A 15,917-nucleotide genomic window follows, 5' to 3' on the forward strand; every position below is an offset into this window, starting at 1 on the left:
AAGGAGGTTCTGCATATATTCTCTCCACTTGTGCCATGCTTTTTTTTTTCTCTTGTGAAAAAACTCTCAGTTGTGCATCTGCACGGGTTAAGCTGACTGAAAAGTAACTCTACAAAGCAAAAACATCTGAGCAGATTCACTACAGATTTTCCCTGGCGCTTACTGATGGCTTCCCAAAATCTTTGTGTATCCTCTTCTTCCTGTGAGGGAGTTCCATGTTGAAAGGTAGCTGGGAATATCTTCTGTACCTCTTTTAGCAAATTCTGTGGCTTTGTAGTGTTGGAAAGTGTATGGTGGCACCATGAGATCTGTGCCCTATATTTTGCTAGGTTGGAGCATGGGCAGAAGAACATAGATCTTCACCTCTCCATGTTGATGGACCCTGAAGTGATGTTTTTAAGCTCAACTGAAAGCATTTTCTTTGTTATTCACAAGGGTTTTCCTTCCCTTCTTCTGCAAGTGCTGTTACTGGGTGTTTTGGAGATGCAAAACTGCTTAGACAAGGAAGAGGACAGGAACTGAGGTTTGAAGCACCTGCTTGCAGAAGCAGGAAACCAAGTGTGTTTAACTACACCCATCGCATAGGAACATTGTTACCCTAAAACTCTTCCACACACATATCTGGCAGTAGGTATACTAGTTGTTTTTTTTTTTTTTTTCAGAAGTGCCTCCTGGTTGGCACTCTTTTTTGTTTGTTTTTCTCTCTTCTCCCCAGCTCTATTTCAGGCACTCGAAGTGGGCTTAGTTTCTTGCAGAGTACCAGTTTCTGGAATATGACACCAGTTTGTGTGGAAGGGTGCTGAGGGTGCTGGTAGTTCCACAGGTGAGCTCACCTGGTAAGAGAAGCTCAGGCATGGTCTCTGCCTGCCAGAAAGCCGTGTCCTCAGCACTTGCCAGAGTAGATGCAGCAACACAGACATTGCTCCCTCGGAAACACACAGGCACCTCAGGCTGCAGGGAGTGCCACAGCTTTGCACAGCTAGGAAGGGGTAGCAGTAATAACGGCTGTGTGAGGTGTGAGCAAGTGGATGATCTGCTGAGCCTGGTGGCAGAGCTCAGGGACGAAGTTGAGAGACTAAGGAATATCAGGGAGAGTGAGAAAGAAATAGACTTGGTGGACCCAGGCCTTGAGCTCCTTGAAAGAGAGACTGGGCCAGATACCAGGAAAAAAAAAGATCACAGGAATATCATCTTGCCCTGTAGGGCTGAAAGCACGGAAGGCAGTGGCCTATCGGAAAATGGTGAATAGAGGTGAGTCTCTGCTAGGCGTAGCAAGCGAACCCCCTCCTTCCCCACCTCCTCTCCCCTTGTACTACTGTACAACAGGTATGAGGCCCTGGGCACAGTAGAACAGCCAAAGGACAATGAGGTTGACAGTCCAAATACATCAGAGGAGCCACCAAGACCGGAAAGGCCTACTCACTGCATTAAGACTACCTCTACAAGGAAGAAAAGGAGGCTTATAGTCATGGAGGACTCAGCTCTGAGGGGGACAGAGGGTCTGATATGTAGGGCAGACCCCACTCTCGGGGAAGTCTGCTGCCTCCCTGGGGCATGGGTCAGGGACATCACAAAGAGACTCCCTAGCGTGGTGTGGCCCTTGGATTACTACCCACTGCTTCTGTTCCATGTAGGGGGCGACGAAAGTGCAAATTGAAGTGCAAAAATGATTAAAAGAGATATCAGGGCCATGGGACAGTCACTAGGGGGATCTGGAGCACAGGTTATTTTTTCGTCCCTACTTCCAGTTGCAGGCAATGACATTGAAAGAAACAGACGAGCTCAGTCTGTTAATATGTGGCTCCGTGGCTGGTGTCACTGCCACAGTTTGGGGTTTTTTGACAATGGAATGGCCTATGCAGCACCAGACCTGCTGGCAGCAGACAGGAGTTGTCTCACACAAAGGGGGAGAAGGTTTTTTGCCCAAAAGTTAGCAGGGCTTTATACTAGACTTGACGGGGGAAGAGGGTATTATCGTGTTTGCCTGTGACCAGCCAAGTGATGTTGTACCAAGGATAGAGGAATGGGGTGCTAGTCAAGGCCTGCAGCCGTTTGCTCAGAAATGTGCTGGCTATGCTGCAGCATGCTTAAAGTCATACGTAGATGAGCCAGGAGCTCCTGGACCAACAGGAGCCAATGGGGAGACACCTTTAATACACGACAAAGGAATTACAACTGCTCCAGCCAAGTCAGCCTCAACGAAGACATGGCTGAAGTGTCTCTATGCAAATGCACAGAGTATGGGGAACAAACAGGAGGAGCTAGAGATGTGTGCACGCCTCCAAGGCTGTGATCTCATTGGCATTGTAGAAACATGGTGGGATGACTCCTACAACTGGAGTGTTGGCATGGCAGACTGCAGGCTTTTCAGGAGAGACAGGCAAGGGAAATGAGGAGGTGGTGTTGCCTTATATGTCAACGAGCAGCTGGAATGCATGGAGCTCAGCCTAGGGATGGATAAAGAGCCAGTTGAGAGCCTATGGGTCAGGATTAAAGGGAAATTGGGAACAGGGGACATTACAGGGGGTTCTGCTAGAGGCCACCCAACCAAGAAGACTGAGCGGATGAAGCCCTCCATAGACAGATAGGGGCAGCATCACGTTCAGAGACCCTGGTCCTCATGGGTGACTTCAACCACCCCGACATCTGTTGGAAGGGTAACACAGCCAGGCATAGGCAATCCAGGAGGTTCTTGGATTGCATTGACAACAACTTCCTTCTCCAAATGGTTGAGGAGCCAATAGGAGAGGAGCTATGCTGGACCTTGTCCTTATCAACAAGGAGGGGCTGGTAGACAGTGTCAAACTCAAGGGTAGCCTGCGTTGTAGTGACCATGAAATGGTCAAGTTCGAGATCCGTGAGGCAGCGAGGAAGGTGTGCAGCAGGCTGACCACCCTGGAGTTTGGGAGAGCTGACTTTGGCCTCTTGAAGAATCTGCTTGGTGTGGTGCCATGGGATGAAGCGCTGGAGGGAAGAAGGGCCAAAGACAGTTGGTTAATATTCAAGGGTCACCTCCTCCAAGCTCAGTAGCGATGCATTCCTACAAAGAGGGAGGCAGGCAGAAAAGCCAGGAGGCCTGCATGGATGAACAAGGAGCTCCTGGACATGATCAGAAGGAAAAGGAGGCCTATAGGGAGTGGAAACAGGGGTTGGTAGCATGGGAGGAATACAGAGGAATAGTTCGGGCAGCCAGGGATCAAGTTAGACAAGCCAAAGCCCAGATAGAACTAAATCTGGCCAGGGACATTGAGACAACCAAAAAATCCTTCTTTAAGTATGTCAGTGAGAAAAGAAAGACGAGGGAAGATGTGAGCCCTCTCCAGAAGGAAAAGTAAGAACTGGTTACCCGGGAGAGAGACAGAGCTGAGGTACTCAGTGACTTTTTTGCCTCAGTCTTCACTGGCAAGGACTGCAGCCACACTTCCCATGACACAAAATGCAAAGGTGAGGTTTGGGAAAATGAAGAACCGCCCACTGTAGGTGAAGATCAAGTGCGAGACTACCTGAGGAACCTGAAGGTGCACAATTCCATGGGAGCGTTTGAGATACATCCGTGGGTCCTGAGGGAACTGGCAGATGAAGTCGCTAAGCCATTAGCCATCATATTTGAGAAGTCGAGGCGGTCTGGGAGGTTCCTGCCGACTGGAGAAGGGGAAGCATAACCCCTATTTTCAAAAAGGGAAATAAGGAAGACCTTGGGCACTACAGGCCAGTCAGTCTCACCTCTGTGCCTGGCAAGATCATGGAGCAGATCCTCCTGGAAAATCTGCTAAGGCACACAGAAAACAAGGAGGTGATTGGTGACAGCCAGCATGGCTTCACCAAGGGCAAGTCATGCCTGACAAATGTGGTGGCCTTCTACAAAGGGCTTACAGCAGCAGTGGACAAGGGAAGAGCAACTGATGTCATCTACCTGGACTTGTGCGAAGTGTTTGACACCATCTCACACGATATCCTGGTCTCTAAATTGGAGAGACATGGATTTGACAAGTGGACCACTAGGTGGATAAAGAACTGGCTGGACCGTCGCACTCAGAGTTGTGGTCAATGGTTCGATGTCCAAGTGGAGACCAGTGACGAGTGGCGTTCCTCAGGGGTCAGTACTGGGACCTGTACTGTTCAACGTCTTTGTTGGTGACATGGACAGTGGGGTAGAGTGCACCCTCAGCAAGTTTGCTGATGAAACCATGGTGTTTGGCGAGGTGGACACTCTGGAGGGGAGTTATGCCTTCCAGATGGACCTGGACAGAGGTGGGCCCAAGCCAACCTCATGAAGTTCAGCAAGGCCAAGTGCAAGGTCTTACATCTGGGTTGGGCAAGCACAAATAGAGGCTGGGTGGGGAATTGCTGGAGAGCAGCCCTGAGGAGAAGGACCTGGGGTTGCTGATTGACGAGAAGCTCAACATGAGGCAGCAATGTGCGATCACAGCCCAGAAGGCCAAGTATATCCTGGGCTGCATCAGAAGAAGTTGGCCAGCATGTCATAGGAGGTGATTCTGCCCCTCTACTCCACTCTCATGAGACGCCACCTGGAGTACTGCATCCAGCTCTGGAGTCCCCAACATAAGAAGGACATGGACCTGCTGGAGCGCGTCCAGAGGAGGGTCATGAGGATGATCCGAGGGCTGGAGCACCTCTCCTATGAGTAGAGGCTGAAAGAGTTGGGACTGTTCAGCCTGGAGAAGGTTCTGGGTAGATCTTATTGTGGCCTTCCAGTACCTAAAGGGGGCCTACAGGAGAGCTGAGAGGGCATGTAGTGATAGGACGAGGGGGAATGGCTTTAAACTGGAAGAGGGCAGGTTTAGATTAAACATTAGGTAGAAGTTTTTCACTTTGAGGGTGGTGAGTCACTGGAACAGGTTGCTCAGAGAAGTTGTGGGTGCCCCATCCCTGGAGGTGTTTAAGGCCAGGCTGGTTGTGGCCTTGGGCAACCTGGTCCTAGTGGGAGCTGTCCCTGCCTGTGGGAGTTGTCCCTGCCTATGGCAGGGGGGTTGGGACTCAGTGATCTTCAAGGTTGTTTCCAACCTAAACAATTATATGTTTCTATGATTCTGTGATTTTACGGTGTCTTTAAGTGGTAAACCAAAAAATGGAGCAGCAGGAACTGTGGGTAATTTTTGAAAATTTCATCTCTTATAACCAAATGGAAGTCCACTTTCATAGTCCAGAGTTGTCTTTTTGCTTCTGTTAAAGTTCATGCGTTTGGTATGGCTACCGTTCATCTTTGCCAGACTGCAGTGTGCTTTTCTACATCGAAATTTTCTCATCTAGATTACTCATATAGTAGAAGTACCTGCTTTAGGCTTGTGGTTTAGGATTAGATGAATTGCAACGTAGAATTGCTTTTCTTCCCCATCAACAATAAGAGAAATTTAGATGAACTAGCTCAGGTATTGACATCGGTGTTAGGGCAGATAAATTCTATCCCTTCCTCTAGCAAAGTCTGTGCATAAATTTTTAAAGCATGTCCTAATACACTAATTTTTACAGTGCTCTTGTTTTAAGCTACTATGAGCATGACAGTGTTCAAATACAGGATGTTCCAGATTTTCGATATGTAAGGGCCTAATAAATTGTTATATAATACCATTGTGATGTCTGAAAGGTTTAGTCTTCGATCAAGCCACTTAATTCCAAGGATAATGTTCCTAAATTTAATAGAGTGATGACAGTTTCTACAATAGGGGGAAAAACCCCCAACTTTCTTTTGGTTTAGACTGACTTGTGAAGTTGGCAGGTTTTTTTTCCCTTACTGATGTTTTTTTCTTTCTGTTGTGTGCACTTACTGGGATATCACTGGGATAATGTGAACAAAACTGCTCTCTTTGTATTGGTGTGTATTTTTAAGGACCACTGACATTTTTCTATAGAAAAGGAACTGAAAATAGAATTGCACAGACGTTGCAACAGCAATAATGGGGCAAGTTATTTTAGATGTGCCAGTTCGCATTCTAGTGAAGGATTGCACTTTAAGCCTACTGTTTTATTTTTAAATTGGTGAATATGTGCAGGCGTAAGGCCTTCTTCTGGCCTGGAAGTTAAGCATGTTTCTGAACTGGGACTTTAGAAACATTGTTATAAACATCCTGCCATTCCTACATTAGTGCAACTCCCATTGGTATTTGGAGAATATAGTTTACATTGAATATACGTACATATGTCTGTATTGTCTCCCTTCTTTGCATTTTGAATAAATGCACTATGTACTTATATCAGTTACATAAACAAAGTGAAAAGGTGCTTGACTTGCTGTGCTGTGGTGTAAGTTTTTGAAAACCAAACCTTTAAATCTGTGGGGAAAAAAAAAATGCAGATCTGTGTTGATGCTACTCTTAGTACTGCTACGTTGAAGTTATTTACTGAAGAATACAAAAGTAGAAACCAGACTGAAATCTCTGGAGCAGTTAGTGCTTGAGGCTGGTGAACTTGGGCTGGGTCATGCCTGATGAAACCTGTCTTGGTCCTGCTTCCTGACCCGCTGTCTGTGGTGGATGAGGTGGTGGTGTTAGAGAGCAGGGGCTTGGCAATGCTCTTGAGAGGTTGTGTGAAGATAATTGTTTGAGGTTTGGGAGCACTTGTCAGGTCTGAAAAGACCAGTTGGGAACAATACCTGTTATCCAAGAATTCATTTCTGAGAAGAAGAGGGGTTACTGGCGTATTTAACTAATGATTATGAAAACTAAGGATCCAAGCTACAGATAGTTGCCTGAGCCCTACAGTTGGCAAAGAAAGGGGGGGAAACAGTGCTGTGGTGTCCCTGGCACAGGAGATTCCTAGGGACTTTCAGAGGAGGCTTTGCAGGCACTTAAGTCTCAGCTTTGTTGTATTTTACTCTCCTGGAGTTGTTGTTTTCCTTGTTGGTATTCATCTTCACTTCATCATCTGCCTCCTAACTTTACAAATGCTTAAATTGGGTCTTCTGAGTGGACCCTGCGAGCAGAGATGGAGTGATGGAGTAATGTGATAAGGTCAGTCTGTTCCCTCTGCATCAGTATGAATCTATACATAAGCAAGGAGGGTAGGCGGTACAAGATGCCATCTTTCCTACAAGAAGTACAAGATCTCAGTGACTTCCTACTTTCTGTGGAAGCCTTTGGAAGAGCAAGGCTGGTATTCCTGGTGTTTTGGTTTTTTTTTTCTGTCAAGATTCCTGTTTGGATAATGACATTTCATTCCTTTTTTTCCGTTTCTCATTAAAATATCCTCTGTAGTCTGACCTGCCGGCTGCAGTTCTGCTTTTAGCCATGTCTGCTGTGTTATACCGTGTGATAGTATACCTGCACAGAGGTATCTCAAATTAATCTTTTTAAAGTACTCTTTTTTGGGTTAAAGGTACTGTAATTAGTGTGCTACCTCACTGCAGAGTAGTCTGAAGAAATGAGGCAGCTCTCCTAACAACCTAAAGGCATTCTGGTTTAAAAAAACCCACACAAATGACTAAAGGCTCCAGCTTGTTTGATTTTACTGCTGCTTCTAGTACAGGTAGGAATTAGTGCTGGCTATCTCAGGTACAAAGGAATTTTATCATGCTATGTTTTGGCATTACTCACTGAGAGAACCGTAATTATTGAGTTACAGGTAGTGGCAGGACATCGCTGCACATAAATGATCACTACTTAAACATCTGTTCGACATACAGAGTCATTACAGTTCAATGTAAGAGCTGTTGACAGCAAGCTAAAGCTTTTTTTGGATCAGGTCCACACGTTAAATTTATCAGCCGTCAAAGGTAAACGTATGGGTGTGTGACTTAGCATTATGATGTAGATTTGACTTCTCAAGCTTATTTTAGACTTAAATGTTTTTCTTTTAAAATTTGTGATGACTCAGAGTGTAATCTGCTCTATAGCTATATTTATGTGTGTCCTGCTGGTGATTATTCTGCTAGTGGCTTCACAGAGGTAATCCAGAAAGAACATCTGTTTCAAGTTTATAGTCTAAATCATGGAAGGATATTTGACCCCGTAAGTAGGAAAACAGCAGAATTTACCCAGGAAAACAGCACAACAGGCCAAAATACTGTCAATTTGGCGTATTCTACTTTACCAACTCCGTATTCCACATGCAACAGCAACAAAAAAGCCAGGGCTAATGAGAACTTAGTGCCGCTTCTGAAGAGGACAGTAATCTTAAATTAGTCATGCATATACACTTCCCTCTGTCTCCCATAACAGAAATTCTATTTTCAAACTTTTGCTTCTGCCCCCTCAAAATCTTCCATGGGACCCCAACCACACAAAGTCAGAGAAATGAGTAGTTTCAGTATAATATTGGAGATGTGACTTTTCAGTAGTTGTGTCAGTATTTCCCCAGTGTAAATTAATGTCTCCTCTCTGATCCGTGCTGTTTGCAATTCACAGTGCTTGGATATAGACATAAAATGCAGCATCTTGCAAGTGACAGTCAATTCTGATTTCTTCACAAATGGCCATTTGTGCTGGCTGTTGGTGCACTGAGTTCTGTGCAAAGCGATACCACTGTGGGCAGGGGAGCTGCACAGATGATGCTATGGGAATACTACTTTGTGGAAGCCTAAGTCAAAATTCTAGCAGTGGGAAAGTTGACATGGTTTCTGTGATATTGCCCTCTTTTTGGAGGTGTTTGCCACCTTCCTGTGTAGAGTTAAGTGATCTCTGCAGAGAATATTTGTCCTTATGGTTCATAAAAATAGTCTGTAAGATCAAAATATTTTGAAAAATTTCAGTTAAGTATCAGATATCTTTGAGATGATCTGATTAAAGAGTACTCCATCTCTCAGTCTTAACACACCCATTTTAAATATCACAATTTGGATGTTACGAAATGCTATCATAACAGCAGGTCTATTTTTTAACATCAAAGTAGAAATGTCTCCAACAAAGTGAACTTAAACATGTTATTTGCCAGGTGTTTTTGGTTATAAGTGCAAAATAATCTTTTAAACAGAGGAAACAAGTTATTGCACTTCTGTAGTTCTTGATTTATTCTTTGCAAGAAAGACACTGTCCTGGAAGGTGGGTCTGGTCTCTGGTAAAGCGGAATGTTTTATTATGGCATCCCTTTTCCAAAATACTGCCCGAGCACTGTTGGACTCCACAGACAGTGATTTGACTTGAGAAGGAGTTGGTGTTGCTCTCAGGAATTTCTATTAACATGGTTCTTTATGCTTTTCCAAATACTGAAAGCAGCTGTCTGGTGATCTGTGGTAAATTAGTGAATAGAGGAGAAATTCTAATTTGCCAGATAAAAACCCTGTAGCGGTTTGCTAAACTAATGCTCAGTAGCTCATTAGTAGATAGCAGCAAATCTGCTGAGTATCTTGACCATGGGCTATGACTTCATCTTTATACTGAGCCACTGTGGGAGGCCTCTGGTTGTACACTTTCTTTTGTTCAGCAGATGAAATGTAGATTTAAAGCCTTATTCTCTCATTCATCTGATAAGCGCAAGGCCTGGAATAAAAGTAGAGGTATCTTCTGCCATATCTGTAATCTGAGGACAGTCTGCATCATCTGCTGCCTGTTGAAGCAGGCGTGGACCTGGATGCTAGCTGGGAATATTCTGGCAGCACAGCTGTGCCATAACACTTGTACCTCTGTCTGTGAACATGTGGGAATGTGCAACATGCCTGCTTTTTGACCAAAGGTGTGTGTTGTGGGGGACACATCAGCGCCTTGTCATCAAACAAGTGACAAATTAGCAGTGTGATTTCTCATAGTGATTTTCATAGTGAATGAATTATAGCATTAATAGGAATTTTGCTTACAGAGGGCTGTCCAGTTGGGGTAATGGACTTAATTGCCATTTGGAGTTTGGGGAGAACTGTGTGGTCAATTTGTTATATCCTCCTAGATTTTTGGAAAGTGAGATCAGTTTTTCTGCTAGTATAAGGGAGGAAAAAAGTAGTAAAGGAAAAGCAAAGTATTTTTGTGGTCAAAATAGAATGCAGGATATTTCTTCCTGGTAGTTGACAATAAGGAAAATGTTAAAAGCACTAAAATAACAGACTACATGCTTAATCTTACTTATTATCTCTCCCTAGAGTATGATCTAGTAACCCTCAAATGTCTTAATATTACCATTTCTTTAAATAGGGAGATTTGCAGATGTGAGGCTTTGTGGGATAAGGGGAATTGAAAATTCCTGAAGCAGGTAGTTAGCAGCCTACCATGAACTATGGTGAGTGGGCACCAAGACTATTTGTGATGATTTGGTGGAAGGGTATAAAGCCAGGTTTTGCTGCTTCTTGTATTTTGTTTCCCATCCCAAGAACTTCTAGCTGGGAAAAGCACTTTCCACTTTCTCCTCGTAAGATTTTTGTGGGTTTTTTTCAGTCATTTTCCAGTGCACCAAACAACACGTTTACCTGTCTCCTTGTGGAAATGCACTATAGCTCTATGACTTTCCTGTTAGAGGAGTTTGACAAATTGCTACCTTTTTTTTTTTTTTTTAACCACCACCATGGAGCCAGTTTGCCCCTAGAACAAATGGTGATAATTGTTCCCACTCAGTGTTATTGGCAGTAGGCTCGTGTCCTCCAAATGCTGAGATTTTGAGACATGGATATTTAATACCAGGTGTTGGAACTTTTATTTTGCAACCTGCCAACTGGCTGTTGCCCTTAAAAGTACTCACCCACAGATGGTTAATGGGACCCAGTAAAAGACAGAGGAAAAAGTTTTATAGTTTTCCTCTGAGAATGGTTATGAAGAGATGACTTTTCCATGTAATGTGCCCTGCCTGTTGATGGAGATGACTGAAAAGATGACTCCAGACGCCTAGGAGTTAGTGTTTCCCCTTCCTACAGTACCACTCCAACATTTGCCAAATTAGTTTCACCTTACTAAAAATGGGAAAAGATGCAAAGGCTCGAGGCAGATGGAATTTATGTACTTTGAGGGCTTTGATTTGGGCATAATAGTATAGGGGTATCTTGAAACCATTATTTTTGGTTATTCTTGTGTCAGCATCCTAGGTGCTTGGTCCGTTGGTTTGACCTGATTGCTAGCTTTGTATAAAACTCAAATTTGCAGTCTAAACATCACTTTGAGTTATTGCTACTACAGAATTTGAATGGATAAAGGGAGGAACTTCCTTTTATTTTTTTTTTCTTGTTCATATCTGGTGTTTACATGCTCTGGATCCATCTGGCTTTTTAAAGTCCAGACTATTAGATATTAAAAGATTCCTTAACCAGACAACAATAACCATCAACCCAGTTGGGCTGGAGCTGTTCCAGGTTTTCTCTCCCTCCAAAAGTGCAGATATCTTGTTTCTGCATTGCAAGGCTGCCTTCAGCTGGCTGTGACTCAGATACATGTCTTCCAGATGTCGTTGCGGGATACTGTGATGAGACTGCCTTTCTGTCTTCCAGTATTTAATTATGGAAGATAGTATCTTGTTTTGGCAACATATCATGTGCTCTGATTCCTAATTTTATTACATCTTGCTAGGTCATGGAAGAAAATGACTGTAAAAAGCAAAGGTGTTTCTTTTCTGCTAGCAAAGTTGAAACCATATGTGAAAAAACTAATTGATAGATGTGACTAGCTAAAAACATGGGTTAAATGACTTATAACGGTGGGTCGGAATGAGAAGTATTAATTCTTGTATAATTTCTTTTTTATTTCTGGGTTATTTTTGTGTGGACACCATTCATCAATGTTCAAAAGCCTTCAATTTACTATTTGCAAAGTGTTTTTAGCAACAGTGGAAATAACCAAAAGGGTTATACCCTTTTTTCTTTGGGAAGGGAAGGCAGGAAAGTGTGACTGTTGCTTCACTTGTGATGCAGTACAACATTTCTTAAAATCTTAGGGATCTATTTACTTAGGCACCTTAAATATGTACAGTGAAGAATGAAATGAATGTTAAAGAGAATGCAGTAAAGTCACTGTCAGATGAACTGGCAGTCTTCGTGTGTATGCCTGTGAATGCTGCATGTGTTTAAAATGTTACATATAAATAACTAAATATAGGTGGTAGTCCTATGAAAAGCTGTGATATCCCTCTATTACTTTGTGCAGAACAGACCAGATCTGGTCTGGTACCAAAGTTAAAGTTTTAAATACAGAGTTCAGACTGCCAGGCAGAACAAATTTTCTCAGCATTTAGAAAGGAGCTCCCCAGTTTTACTGGTGTCTTGACATTTGTCTTACATTTCTCAAACCCAAGAAACAAACAACATCTCCCTCTCTTTGTGACAGGTTATAGTTAAAAGATTTGGCCTGTTTTATCCATGCTTTTGGCTTGGCTCAGGTAAAAGCAGAAGGGATTGATCTACAGAAGTATTCTGCAATTGCTTAGCACCTCTATAAGTCAGTCTTGCAGTAAACTATGTGCTGGACCTTGCAGTGAGCTCTGCACAGCTAAGTTTGATCTTCAGACTGAACCCCACAGAAATCAGAGGTGACCTTGGTGCATTCAGATTTTAAGTGCAGGCTTATAGGTGGAAAGATCAAAGAAGTATTCTCCAATACTGTTCCACAATGTTTTTGTCCAACAGGTACCAAATACCTCGTGGATGACAGAAAGGCTTTATCAGTAATTCTTGTATTTACCTGGCTTTTTTGTCCATTGGCATACCTCTCCCAACCCTTCTGCTGATGAATCCTTTAAAACCGATCATGTTGTCTGTAATGTGTATACACACACAAAAAAAAACCCTGAAAGCCTTAATGGTAGGTAAAGAAAAATAAATGAAGCATATTATGTTTAGGGGCAGTGCTGTCTGTCAGAAGAACTCGGCCATGGAGGAGAAGAACCTGGAAAGCTGCTGAAGAGCTATGGTGGCTACAGTTCAGAAGGGAGGACAAAGGCAAAAGCAGGAATGTCCTCAGCCAGTGAGAAAGAGACTTCTCTTTCTACATTTCAGACTGTATTTTTGTTTTATATCTGGGAGTCGATCTCCCAAGCAATGTATTGGGTGCAGCCTTCTCACTTCATTTATGGTATTGTGGTAGGTAATGTTCAAATGACACTCAAGAATCCTGATGTGTGTTTGTGCCTCTTCGACACCATCACTGTCATTTATGGATCCTGAAAAGGGAGGTTAATCTTTAGGTTTTTGAATCATATCTGTAACTTTTAATGTTGTGTTGTAGCCATTGCTCTGTAAGGTACTTACGAGCTTAATTCAGGACAAAAAGGGTAAATTAGTATTCTGAGATTATTGCTTGCTGAGTACATTGGGTCTGTGATGTTTGGCTGCTCTGCAGAAACAACCCTTGTAAATTGAAAGCTGATTGAAATGTAAGGCTAGCGTGTACTTCTGCTTTTATTCTGGTACAAGGTTTTACCCCAACTCTTGCAGAAACAGCACAGAGGATAAATGGTCTTGGTTAATTTGCCCAACAAAATGATGATGTGATAGTGACATGGTTGGTGTACCCATGATAACTTTAATCCAAGTAGCACAGGTGGTACATGCTCAGAGGAACTGATAGCATAGGCAAGCAACAGTGTATGGATGCAAGGCTGCTGTGCTGTCGTATATTGTATGTTAGCTTATGACAAAATTGCTGCTGCTTGCTTTCTGCTGCTGCTGGCATCACCTGCCCTAACTATGTAAATGCTATCACAAGTGTGTCTGCCATGGGATCTTGCACTTTCATTTTGCTGTGTGTGTGAACCTGTGAAGTCCCAGCATCTTTAACATCTCAAACTGAAGATACAAGAACTGGATGAAGGTAAAAAGCAAACGCTTGCTTATCTTGTTGGTTTTTACCGGTGTACAGCTTCCATGAGTGACACTGCACAGAAGGGGGTATTGTCTTTTAAACAATCAGCCACATCAGGTTTCTTGGAGTCTCTGCACTTTCCTTCTTTATACTGAATCAGAGGGGCTCTGCATGCCACGACGTTGAGCTGCACTGGATGTACTAGTATGACCCTAAGTGAGTGCAGGCTGAGGTGGGATTTAGGTTCACTGAATTGTCATTGATGAATTTGCATCCATCAGTCTTCGGAACTTGCTTTTAAAGGATGCAATCAGAGCAGCCCTGCGGGGGATGTCCTCTCTTCAGCCATTTCTGTGTTACCTCTGGCTGTGGAAGGAGGGGAGGGAGGGAGGAGTTAGTGTTTTGGGTTTAACTGTATGGTAGTAGACCAGATGAGAGTTTGGAATTTGTACTACAGCATCTGGGTTTTGTGAAACCAGTGCAATTTTGTTCTCTTACTTTTTCTGTCTTGCACGGAAAGTAAGAATTGTCTTACTTTAGTAAAGTGTAAAGTATTGTCATAATAAGACATTGCTAATTACTTGCTTTTTGGGTATAGTTCTATGATAAAGTCTGTTATAAATGCTAATTGCTTACAAGAAAAAGAAATAAATTGATATTCTCTGCTCCAAAGTACTAAAATCCAGCATATCTAAGTACTTAAATTATTGAGTTATTCTGTTGCATGGCTGCCTGCATCACTGAAATAAAGGAACTGCAGCAATGTAGGCAACAAACCTTTAATAAAAGCATTTGCTTGAACAGCACCCTGTTGGATATAGTCCACCAGAATAAAAGCAGTTTGGGGCTGTAGTGTCTTGTTAAACACATTGTAAATGTTTTTGACATGAAGCCTGGCTGAATCCAACCACCTCTGGGCAGCCAGCATGTCAGAGCATTTCCGAGTGAGATATATCATCCTGTCCTGGACTGATAGCTTCGGATAATCCTCTAACCCAAGTGATTGCTTAAATGTTGCAGCCTATTTAGTTTTGCTCAGTCTAGGATGACTTGCTGCTGGAGAGGTCAGGGTGATTTTTTTTTTTTTTTCTTAAATGACTGCAGCTGAATAAATGAATTTAACTCCAGCTGTCTAGGGTCCAGGTTGGTCTTACGGATGTCGTATCCTAATGCTGTATTGCTCTGTTAGAGACAGCTCCTGAGCTCTGTTGTTCCTCTGACTTCTTGGATTTTTACTGAGGCTGCCAAAGATATGGTGACTGGAAGAAGACAGCTTGGTGTTGGTTTTGCTCTGAGGACGCTGAAGCTTTTGCTTCTTGTCCTTGTGTCTGATAGGAGTAGGCTCTAGTCATGACTGATTGCCCTCCACACATACCTGTCTTGTGCTCCCACTGTCATTGCTACCTCCTTACAATAGGATCAGACCACTTCCCATGCTCTATAAAGACAAGCAGTAGCCAAAGAACAATTGAGAAGCGTTTTCCTTTGGCTGTCCACGTGATGGTAGAACAAAGTTGTTTTCTTTGCACTCTGGAACTGCAAAAAAATGGTAAGTTGAAAGGCCTGCTTGGAGGATGCTGTGGAATGGAGCATTTCAGCTAAGAAGGCTGTTGCTGTTCAGTTATTGCTTGTGAAACATCACATCAAGATTGTTGATTTTGCCCTTTTTTGGGGTTTGTGGAGAAAGTCAGGCACTGGAGCAATGCTTCAGAGTCCCAGTCTGCTTCAGGGCCTCTGCCTCCCACCAAGAGGACAGAGAAGGGGGTGATGTCCTCTGCACCTGGGTTGGGCTGTGGAGCAGAGCCCTGCCCCAGGAAGAGCGAGAACTGCCCAGAGCCCGCCCGTACCACGGGTAGCTGGAGCCTGCTCTTCCTCCTTTCTGAGTGTTTGGGTAGTTACATGCTTGTTTAATCCCTTCTGTTGTTGGCCAAGGAAAGTTACCGCTTGGGCTCACAAGTGAGAATGCTAAGAAACAAAGGATTCATTGGTGTCACTATTTCGGCCCCCTTCTCCTGGTCCCACTCTTTATTGTTCTGAGAATGGGGAGACTCCTTCCCCCCCTCCAAGAATCACAACCATTTTTTGTTTTGTTTGTCTTTTACAGATCAATTTTGTAGCCTGTCAACTGTTTGCACTTTTGGCTGCGTTTTGGTTTCGTATTTACTTGGGTCCCAGTCATGCCAGCTCTGCTGTTCGCCATGCATTTGCCACCCTCTTTGGAATATACTTTGCTGTCTTCTGCTTTGGGTGGTGAGTATT

The 15,917-nt window shown here is 43.5% G+C and overlaps 1 protein-coding gene across 1 annotated transcript in view; it reads left to right on the plus strand.

Annotated features, from left to right (window-relative positions):
* MBOAT1 (membrane bound glycerophospholipid O-acyltransferase 1) overlaps positions 1–15,917 on the plus strand; it is a 65,185-nt gene that overhangs the window by 12,680 nt on the left and 36,588 nt on the right. The window contains exon 2 of the mRNA XM_082479206.1: positions 15,763–15,908. Coding sequence (XP_082335332.1) covers positions 15,763–15,908 — 146 coding nt within the window. The remainder of the gene's footprint in view (positions 1–15,762; positions 15,909–15,917) is intronic.

The sequence above is a fragment of the Vanellus vanellus genome, assembly GCF_965231255.1.
Source record: "Vanellus vanellus genome assembly, chromosome: 2".
Taxonomy (NCBI): Eukaryota; Metazoa; Chordata; class Aves; order Charadriiformes; family Charadriidae; genus Vanellus; species Vanellus vanellus.